At 37.1% G+C, this 10,754-nt stretch overlaps 1 protein-coding gene and 1 long non-coding RNA gene across 6 annotated transcripts; one reads left to right on the plus strand and one right to left on the minus strand.

The window, feature by feature from the left end:
* The first annotated feature begins 2,848 nt into the window (after positions 1-2,848).
* On the plus strand, positions 2,849-6,611 carry LOC114820065 (uncharacterized). 5 transcript variants are annotated; one of them, XR_011573792.1, is made up of 5 exons: positions 2,875-3,220; positions 3,323-3,469; positions 4,379-4,460; positions 4,582-4,668; positions 6,161-6,611. It is a non-coding gene; the product is annotated as an uncharacterized lncRNA (long non-coding RNA). The 5 variants fall into 5 exon arrangements; XR_011573793.1 differs by having other exon boundaries at positions 6,400-6,611; XR_011573794.1 differs by having other exon boundaries at positions 3,329-3,469; positions 6,400-6,611.
* Positions 6,612-8,164: 1,553 nt separating this feature from the next.
* Positions 8,165-10,413, minus strand: LOC103450983 (protein CANDIDATE G-PROTEIN COUPLED RECEPTOR 2-like). Its single transcript, XM_008390397.4, has 6 exons — positions 9,930-10,413; positions 9,258-9,449; positions 8,927-9,089; positions 8,726-8,828; positions 8,545-8,626; positions 8,165-8,464 (listed from the first exon to the last, which is right to left on the minus strand). Exons 1-6 carry the CDS (start codon positions 10,230-10,232, stop codon positions 8,387-8,389), a joined length of 921 nt encoding a protein of 306 aa, XP_008388619.1. The 5' UTR covers positions 10,233-10,413; the 3' UTR covers positions 8,165-8,386.
* Positions 10,414-10,754: the final 341 nt, after the last annotated feature.

A 10,754-nucleotide genomic window follows, 5' to 3' on the forward strand; every position in this document is an offset into this window, starting at 1 on the left:
TATGCCATCTCGGGTTGTAGAATTCTGTACACCTCTTCAAGTATTGACTGAACATGTTCCTGTAGTATCCACTAATACCTTTACTTCTCATGTGTTTGGATGTGTAGCATATGTTCATATTCACAAGATTCATTGTAGCAAATTGGATCCATGTGCCATTCGGTGAGTTTTTGTTGGGTTTGCCTCCCAACAAAAAGGGTATAAGTGTTATCATCCTAAAACTCGACATATGTATGTGACTATGGATGTTACTTTTTCTAAATCAGAGTATTTTTATTATTTGATCCCATCACCTTTAGATCACCAGAGGGAGAACACTAATGGTGATCAAGTTGATCTTGGGTGGTTAGAGGTACCAGAGAATGTGATATGTAGTTCAGGGGGAGCATGTGTTGACAACAAGGATGAAATTGGGACACCAGTCTCTCGATAAGAAACTGCCGAGGAAGCTATAACAGTCCAGCAACCTATTGCAGAACCAAGTACTTAAAGAGAAGAAGTGCCGCCTGCAGAACCCACATCACCTTCTCTCTCTAGCTTGATAGTGCCACCCAATGTGTCTACTCTAAATATCCCTAAGGTAAGTACTATAGATGCTCATGTAACTAATCCAAATAATGATGTAAGTACGTATAAGTTGCCGTCAAGGCAAAATCATGGTGTTCATCCGAACAGGTTTTCTCCTGAAGGAAAAGTAAATTATCCAATAGCAAATTATGTGTCATGCAAGAACCTTGCACCGGAACGCCAAGCCTGGGTAAATAATGTGGAAGCAATCCAAGCACCAACCCGAGTTGAGGAGGCCTTGAAGGATCCTAAATGGGCTGCTGCAATGGATGAAGAAATGATGGCACTACACAAGAATGATACATATGAGGTAAAAGAGCTACCTAAAGGCAAGAAACCGGTTGGGTGTAGATGGGTCTTTACGATCAAGTACAAGGCAGACAGATCGGTACACAGGTATAAAGCAAGGTTAGTAGCAAAGGGTTATACTCAAACTTATAGTGTTGATTATCAGGAAATTTTTTCTTCAGTAGCGAAGATGAATACAGTACGAGTTCTGATTTCTTTAGTTGCAAATTTGAATTGGCCACTAAAACAGTTTGATGTGAAAAATGCTTTTCTTCATGGGCACTTGGAAAAAGAGGTATATATGGATTTTCCTTTGGGGTACAATGTCGAAGGGAAAACTGGAGTATGTAGGCTGCGAAAGTCACTTTACAGACTTAAGCAATCAGCTCGTGCATGGTTTGGTAGATTCACTCAAGTTATGAGGAGGATAGGGTATTATCAAAGTCACTCGGATCATACATTATTTGTGAAGCGGATAAGTGGTAAAGTGACGACCTTAATTATTTATGTGGATGACATGATAATAACGGGTAATGATTCTGAAGAGATGATGAAGTTAGGACAAAACCTTGCAGTCGAGTTCGAGATGAAGAATTTGGGAGATTTGAAATATTTTCTTGGTGTGGAAGTCGCTCGGTCATCTAGAGGTATTTTCTTGTCTCAACGTAAATATGTTCTGGATTTATTAAAAGAAACAGGCATGCTGGGATGTAATTTTGTAAACCCGTGGACACTCCCATCGTCGAGAAACATTATTTGGGATTTATCCAAATGAGGAACCGGTTGACAAAGGTAGATATGAAAGACTAGTGGGGAGGCTGATTTATTTGTCTCACACTCGTCCGGATATTGCCTATGACGTAAGTGTGGTAAGTCAATTTATGCACTCACCTAGTGTAGATCATATGGGAGCAGTAATGAGAATCTTGGCATATTTGAAGTCTGCCCCAGGTAAAGGAATTTTGTATGAATATCATATACATATGAAAATTGAGGGATTTACTGATGTTGATTAGGCAGGTGATGTGACTGATAGAAGGTCTACATCTGGGTATTTTACATTTGTTGGAGGTAATTTGGTTACGTGGTGGAGCAAGAAGCAGAATGTGGTATCACAGTCTTTTGTCGAAGCCGAGTATAGGGGTATGGCACATGGTGTGTGTGAGATTCTTTGGCTACGAAAATTGCTTTGGAGTCTTGGTTTTAAACATAAGGAGGCAATGAAGTTGTATTGTGATAATAAGTCCGCTAGAGAAATTGCTGAGAATCTAGTACAACATGACAGGACTAAGCATGTTGAGGTTGCTAGACATTTTGATCAAAGAAAAGCTGGAGAAGAAGATTGTGTCAATACCGTTTGTGAACTCAGAGGAACAACTTGCAGATATTCTTACCCATGTTGTGTGTAGTAGGAGGTTCGATGACTCGCTTGTTAAGTTGGGCATGCGTAATATCTATGTTCCAACTTGAGGGGGAGTATTTGAATAAGTCAATATTTAGGAAAAAAAAGGAATGAAAATATTTTGTAATAATTAGAATCATGTTTTTGGAAGAATATTGTGTCCCTTATTTTGTTTTCTTTTGTAATAAGAATTGTATGTACCCTTTATTCAGAATTGTAGAATACAGAAAAATTAAGCCGTAAAATTCTATTCTTTGATGGCGATTGAACAATTGGGAACCAATAAATTATCTATTCTAAAATTGAGGAGGGATTTGACTGTAGCTTAGCTACAGTCAAATGTTTGCCACTTGATTTTGTTTTATTTACTCCAATACCATCACTAAGCTACAGTCAAATGTTTGCCACTTGATTTTGTTTTATTTACTCCAATACCATCATATTTGTGCTTGAGTTGGAGGGTAATTATTAAAAATTAGGAGGGTAATATTGTCTCTGAACAGATTTCGTATATTTACAGTTTTGCCAGTTTTGTTGTGAGATGGGCCCTTGATTTTGCATTATTTACGTTTCTGCCATTTTCAGAAGGCAAGGGCTGCACATGCAGAGAGGGAGATAGGCGTGGGATGGCAGGGAGGGAAAGAGACATGGAGGAGTGAGGCTGCCAAAAAAGGGCTAGGGTTGATTTTTTCTCCTCAAATCAAGGGTTGGTGTCGGTGATTGAGAGATTGAGAGATTGAGAGAGACAGTAACACACGCCTTCATTTCCCTTTCTCAAAGTGAAACCCTAGCAGCCACACCACCAACTCTAGCCGATCTCTGCAATAGTGTCGGCTCCTGCTTCCGAAAACCAAAACCGCACAAACCTGGCCTCCATTTCTGTAACTCGGAGCTTCGTCTCTCTGGGTCAGATGGACTGGCCTAAACATCAAATTGTCATCAAATGGTGGAAATAGTGGAGCGGTAAGTTATCTAGATTCTGGAGGTTCTACGTTGTTGTTCTAGGACGTTTCTGCATCAGTCGTTCCTCTCTTTTAGTGTATGCATGTGGTTATACTCTTTTAGGTGTAGGTGTCCGATAAGAAAGCAAAGGCCTGGTATGCTTCCAAGGGAAACATACTTTGAGACTTCTGCAAAACAGGGCTGCCATGTAGATGATGCCTTCCAGTGTATAGCCAAAAACGCGCTGAAGAATGAACCTGAAGAAGAAATGTAACTACTTTTTGCTTAGCTGATTTATCATTTTGTTTTCCAGTCACTTTTCCCCAAAAGTTTCTTCTTTTTCAGCTTTGAATTTAGTCCCTCTCCAATTATTTTAGGAAATATCTTATACCATCGGGACCCTAATTTGAGATAAGTTTCTGAATAGGTGAATACAATTCTATTGTTGATCAATTTAGAGTAATTTATTTACCAGTCAATTAATTTCCATCAAATCGTGATGCTAGGTATAGATAGCAATTATCTTCCTATTTATTCCTGTCCCATAACAAGTTGATATGTATACCCACTTTTAAAAAGGAGGAGAAGTACCTCTTGGTTGTAGTTGCTTTTGATTATTGGTAATTATAGTCAAGTAGGATTCCCTTGCCTTTTTAATAAAAGTGTTCTTGCATTCAACCCTTGGAGGTATGAGATTTACCACATCGTTTAACACACTTGTGCCAGTTAAGGGAGCATTTTGCTCTTCAACTAAACCAAGATCTATTATTACCCCTCTTAAATTTTTGGAGAGGTTGTGAGCATGCACCATGAGTAAAAGTGGTGAGAAAACAATGGTCCCGTTAATTAAATGGCGAGAGATCATTTTAACAAGCATGATTAATGTAGTTAATTAGCACTTAGCATCAGACAAGCTCTTTTTACAGATGATATATTTTTCATTGGTAAGGAGTCTAATCTTACGTGTGTACTTATCCTAAGCACTTAGGAGTGCTGGCCATGAGGTTTTATTGCATGAATGGATGATGAACGTGATATGAAATTCATGACAAATTAATGGAATTTACTTTCATTTAACAAAACTTTATTGTGGTAATAGGCCTTCATAATTAAGATCTTTCATTTTATATTTTATTTCTGTTCGCGTTCCAGGTATTTTATACATTCTTTCTCACTCAGGTACACATTGATGGGAAAGAGGTGGCTCAAAAGCGAAGAAACATGGTGACTTTGAGGAGGAAAAGAAAAGAGGAGAAAACACGTACATTCTTCTTCCTTTTTCTTTCTGTGTGTTTTTGGGTGGAGGATGTGAGAGGTTGTTGGTGTTTGGCTTCTGTGGCTATGTTTGACCGTGTTTGTATTGATATTGTTATTCCTTTCAGGTTTGAGAGATTAACAGAGAAAGCGTAAGAAACAGATGAAGGGAGGAGATTGAGCTGAATGATCTCGGTCAAACAACAATCGTAATTGTAAGCTCAAGAGTAACTCTTTTTGTGTTAGTTGAATGTAAGAAATTTTTTTCATTTGTTATTTCACTGTTCGGCCTCTGTTCTTATAATTTAGGGATTGATAGATTGTATTTTCCCTCTCTCTTGGTTCCTTTCTGCCATTTCTTTCTCTCATTGCTTCTGAAGAAACCTAACTGCAGGTTCTTTTTTCCATTTCCAAGCTTCTGTTATGGTTTATACTGCTGTATTTTCTCTTTTTGATGAGGCTTGATGTGTGATTAAACTAAATTATGTTTTGGGTTTGTGTATACTGCTAATTTTCTTAGGATTCTTTCTGTCAAAGTTTGTAATTTCTTAAAAGTTATTTTTGGGTTGCTGAAACTAATTAATTTGATCAGTGTGATTTTTTGTGATTAGGAATTTAGGACCTTGGTAACTTGATTGATTATGAATTTGTGGGTTTATCTCCTAATTAGTATTCAAATTTAGTGCATATATAAGTCCATTTCTTAAGAGGGATCTATTTTGATAAGAAACAAGACCTTTCAATGTGTGGTTCAAACCGTCAAATTCATAAGTCCAGATGTAACTATATTCTTCAAAAGACTTGGCTAACTATGGTTTTACCATTTGGTTATTATCTTAAACATTTTGGTATTTACTCAAAAGCATTATATACTCATTTTCTTAGTTAGTTGACTTAGTAATTTCCTATTTGGGTTTGATCTAGCAAACACACACCCAAGGCTGCATAAGAAGAAACTTGGTGATGCCAAAAAAATCTTGGTGCATGACTCCTAATTGAGATCTGCTTGCTTACTTAATCATTCAGTGTGGTGTGTTTGTTTACAATTTAATTCCTTTTAATTGTGGCCGTAGCACAATTACTTGAATATACAGAAATGAAAGGGATGGTTTCTTGCGATATCTGTGTCCATATGGATTATAGCTGAGTGTAAAAAAATGATGTGATGCCTGCCAGAAATAACAACTCTTTGAGCATCCTAATTTGTGGTGTCTGTATGGATTATAGCTCATTGTAATAACAACTCTTTGAACATCCTAATTTGTATGTGTTTGTCTGAGAACAATTGATTACTACAAAGTATAGAAGTAATTCTTTCTTCAGTGAAAAATAAAAGGAAATTTTTTACAAGGGTTTACCTTCTGTCCAAATTGAGCATGTTTGAGAATTGCTAATGGATTTACTATGTTTGGGAATTTTGGGAATTTAGATCATTGGAGGGCGAAGTTGGTTCCTTGACATTTTGAGGTATATCATTATACACCCTGTTTTTTTATTCAAGGCTTAATCAAGGGGATATCCTTATTTTTGGACTTTCTCCTCTTTGAAACAGAGAGTTAGACCTCAATTGTTTGTGGATTCTCTAATTTCTGTGGTGTTTGATGTGTATTTTTTGGTTTTAGTGTTTTATGGATTTTTGGAATTTGGATTTAGGCTAAACTATTTGCACAGATTTTTTTTATTTTTTTATCATTATTCATTTCCCAGTGAACTACTATTGCTCAAACAATATGGAACCAGCCGAGTAAGAAATAAAGGCTCCACATCATTCTTTGGTATTCTTTTTATGGTTTCTATTTCCTTGCTGAGAAAGGAACATTTGTGGAACTGGATGGGAACCTTCATTCTTTGTCATGTAACTTTTTAACAAGACACTGCCAATGTTGTGGATGACATTATTTTGCTTTGCTGGCTGCTAATTTGTTGTGTTTAATTCTTCTTTGTAGCTGAAGTTTTCTTTCGCAAAGCGTTGACCGACTGTTGTACTCATATCTGCGTTTCATTTTGTAAACTTTTTTCCATACTTCCCCAAGTGTATGTTTTGGAATGGTGAAATTTTTGTGATGGTTTCATACTCTGCTGTCTTCAATGCACTGTCAAATCTTATTCTAAGGATGTTGTTTGAATATGATTTGTTAAGACGTCCCATGATTCACAATTTATGTGTCTTTCTGTTGAAATTATTCATCCATGTCCTACATTACGATTTCAAAATCCGCAGCAGCGCGCGGGCAATTTTTCTAGTAATATCAAAACTACAGCACCGGCCGTTAACTCTGTCGCCACTGTAATTCAAATGCATCCACTCCATAATTTTACATGACTTTCCATTGCCAACTTAACCATTCGACGCGTTTAAAATTTCTTGCTTCGGGCGGCTTCGGGGATAGCAACATAAGTTATGGGTAATATGAAGGAAAATCAAATCAAATCAGCAAATAAAATTGACAAAAATTCATCAAGAACCAAAATTGAGGCAGAACAAAAACAACCCAAATGCAAACAAAAACTAAAAATAAAAAGTCCATACCTTTGAGAATTTGGGGTTCAAGAGAAGCTCGGAGAACAAAAAAATGGAGGAGAGAGGAGCTCTCAGTCTCAGGGCAATCTCCGTCTGGATCCGATTGCTGAAATTCTTTGGTAGCGGAGAGAAGCGATGATGTGTGTGGGTTGGAAAGGCGGTGGTGGAGGCGGAGATATTTCGGAAATATACAAGCAGGGGTCGTGCGGACGGTTGAGTTGCCGCCATAGTTGGTGGTCGGAATTGTGAAGAGAGGTCAGATCCTTTTGCAGTTGGGTTTTACCCGCGGTTTTTTTTTAACAGGTGCACTGGTTTAAGTGAATCAAGTTTTGTGTCCCAACGGGAATATTTTTCAGATAAGACAAAACGATCTTGGGAAAAATTTGCGAATATAAAGAATATATGAAGTCACTTTTGTCCCCATTTTTATTTTATTTTTACCCCTATTTGTAAAAAAAAAGAAAATGATGGTCTTTTAATTTAATCCAATTAGAGCGTTGGTCCTTAACTCATTAAAATGTGTAGATGTGGTTCTTTTCGTCAACTTCATCAGAATTTCCGTCAAAATGAGTCATGGTGGACGGACCATTACTACAATTAGGTTAAAGTTGAGTGATCATTACTCTAATTGGTTAAAGTTTAGGGGAACATCGCTCTAATTGAATTAAATTTGTGGGACCATTGCCCCTATTACCACATTTGATTTTCCATATTTGCTCGTTGGTTCAACCTCACGCACATGACACTTGACTCATTTTGATAGAAGTTGACGAAAAGGACCATAACTGCACATTTTGATGAGTTAAATGATCAATGATTAAAGATTTTTAATGGAGGGACCATTGCTCGAATTCAATTAAAATTACAGGATCATTGCTCTAATTTCCTCTTATAAAACATTTAATATAATAAGTTTTTTTATTTTAATCGAACATGAAGTATACGAAATTCGAATCTAAAACATCTCATAAGCGAAGAGGAACACGTCTTTAACTGTGGTACATGGCAAATGCTTCTTTCAAACGCACTTCAAGAGCTTTTAATTAATTTAAAAGCACTAATTTCCACTAATCATGTCACTAACAAATAAGTTAAGGTTCATTTTATTTTAACCGGTGCACGATGAGCAAAACAGCACTAGAACAAATTGATCATATCAAATTTTAACTCAGTTGCATAAGCGCTAAGAATCTCTGAAATACATCTTCCATTATTCTGTGACTGCCAAAAGCAACACAAGATACACTATAACATCATACAAACACTTAAAAACGACACAATCCATTGACATATTTTGCTAATCCAGTAAGATATCGACTTCTATGTACAGCGTGTGATAACCGGATCATCTAGCGATTAAGTTCTAGAGTTCCCGGACAACCAAAACCATATTCGATACGGAGGTTAGTGCATCACTCCCAATCCGCGTCAAAGAAACCGGCATCTTTCATTTCTGAATAGTACACATTCTCCAAATTTAAATCTTCCTCCTGTTTTCATCCAAACGTCGATTACCAATAGGGAAAGAAATATAACAATAATGCTATAAGAAATGCGTAGTTACAAATACCTGGAAGAAGTCTGCCAGAAATGTTACGTACAGAAGTGGAAGATAAAAGGCGTGATAACAGACAATAGTAGCACTATATAGCCTGTAAATAAAAATTTGAAAATTAATTATAGAAGCTCTTTAGAAATTAAACTATTGGCAACATAGAAACTTCAGACCAAAGACCAATTTACACACATACCAGAATCCAAATCCAGCCCCATTTCCAGTAAGCAAGCAAGCAAACAGTACTAGTACGTTTAACGTAAACATGATAGCGGTATACTTGTAGAATGCAGGTCTTGCTACAGAACAAGAAAAGAGACATCAGAGTTTGTTAAATATCTATGAAATCGATGAAGACATCAGATTTTATTAAACAGCTGATGAACAGTGAACTTACCTGGTAACCTCTCTCTCCACTTGGAATGGTACATGAACAATATGAAGCCGTAAATTGCAGTAATCACTAGCCTGTGGACAACCCACAAGGCCCACTTTGTTCGATGTGCACGGTCATTATTGTCAATGAACAATGGAATGCCAAGTCCAAATAGATATATTGCCTGGAAGAAAACAGAGTATAATTGTAAGTCCGTTATGCACCACAATAATGCACCAATGTGCACTTCCAACAACATATATGTTTCCATTAGTATATTCTTGAAGTAACTAACAAGCATACATAGGTCATAAGGGTGAAAATCCATTTCACGAAAAAGAACGAGCGATACCTTGAGAAGTATATCCAAAACAACAAGGATCCCTGAGATAAAAAAAGTCCGTGTCAAAGCTTCCAGTCCACTTGCATAATTCCCCTGAAGCAAAAATGCCAGCAAGCTTACTTCCAAAAATAGCATCCCGGAGGTTGTGAACAAAGATAATATATTCCATGTTACTTCTTTTCCAGGACTGCACTCCCATGCCTGAACCAAAGCAGTGACAATTCAACCACATCTTAGCAAAACCATCAATAAATGTCTCGAAATGGGAACAACCATCATCCACCAAATCAAATACAGCTAGCAAACCAAGGGCCTTTCTGGGACTGCTTCTACAACTAGAAGGGCAAAAGTGTTTTCTCACAACCAAAAGCACTTGTAACTACATTTGACAGAAAAACTTAAAATGCTTTTGTAGAAGCGCCTGCACTTGGGACTTTTATAAGAAATTCGACTTGTTTATAATAAAAGCACTACTTGCAGAAGTGCTTCCTACCGAAACAGTCAGAGATGAGCCCCAAATAACAATCATACTACTAATTAACAAGATTCCACCAAAACTAATAACCGAAAGCCTTAAACTTTACCCATAACCATGCTACTATTCAGCTAAAAGATTCAAGTTTTAAACGAGGAACAAAGACAAAGCCGCAAACTTCAAAAAGGGGAAAATGAAACACGAACCTGAAAACAGCACCAAGCAAGATTGAGCAAGCTAACAAGCCAGAGGCACCCGTAGTAGGCAATCATGATATAAGAGCGGCCATGGGAGAGCTTCGAGAAGCTTTTTCTCGATTGAAACGCCAAATACAGGACGAAGAGAAGCGAGGGCACCATCAGAGCCACATTGTGGAAGAACCCATGACATTCGCCGAGCCAGCTGTAGAATTCGGAGCCCGAAACGCCGTCGTCTATGGTTGAATTTGGGGCCTGGGTGAGTGGAATTGGGAGTCCGGATTGCGAGGAAGCTTCTTGGGGAGCTTGCATTTTTAAATTGGGGGAAAAGATTAGTCCTAATTTGAGTGGCGATTTGGGGACTGAAATCGAAAACCCTAACCCTAGGTTTTGAGGCTTCAGGGATGATTGGAAAATAAGTACACCAAAGTTGGGTAAAGAAGCGATGACTAGAAAGGTTGGGGAAGTGTTTGGCTGGCGGGTAGGCTTTGGGCTTTTCTTTCCTTTTTTTATTTTATTTTTTTATTATTATTTTATTTTATACTTAGTTAGTCAAGATTATTTGTTCATGTAATACGCCTTCGATTAAAAACAACTTACAAATTTAGTTAAGTGTATTAACTCGTGCATCCCCTAATATCGTTTGCATAAACTAGGAAACGTCCAAATATTGAGATTTGTTTTAAATAATAAGATAAAATAAACTATCTCCAATTGAAAAACTAATTAGACCGAATATTTACTATATGGCCCTCTTTGTCATCTAGAAAAGCATGAAAATTTGATTTGGTCCTCTACTTATATTCAGCAAAAATTTATAAAAGAAAAAATCAT

This window comes from Malus domestica, chromosome 12 (assembly GCF_042453785.1).
Source record: "Malus domestica chromosome 12, GDT2T_hap1".
NCBI lineage: Eukaryota > Viridiplantae > Streptophyta > Magnoliopsida > Rosales > Rosaceae > Malus > Malus domestica.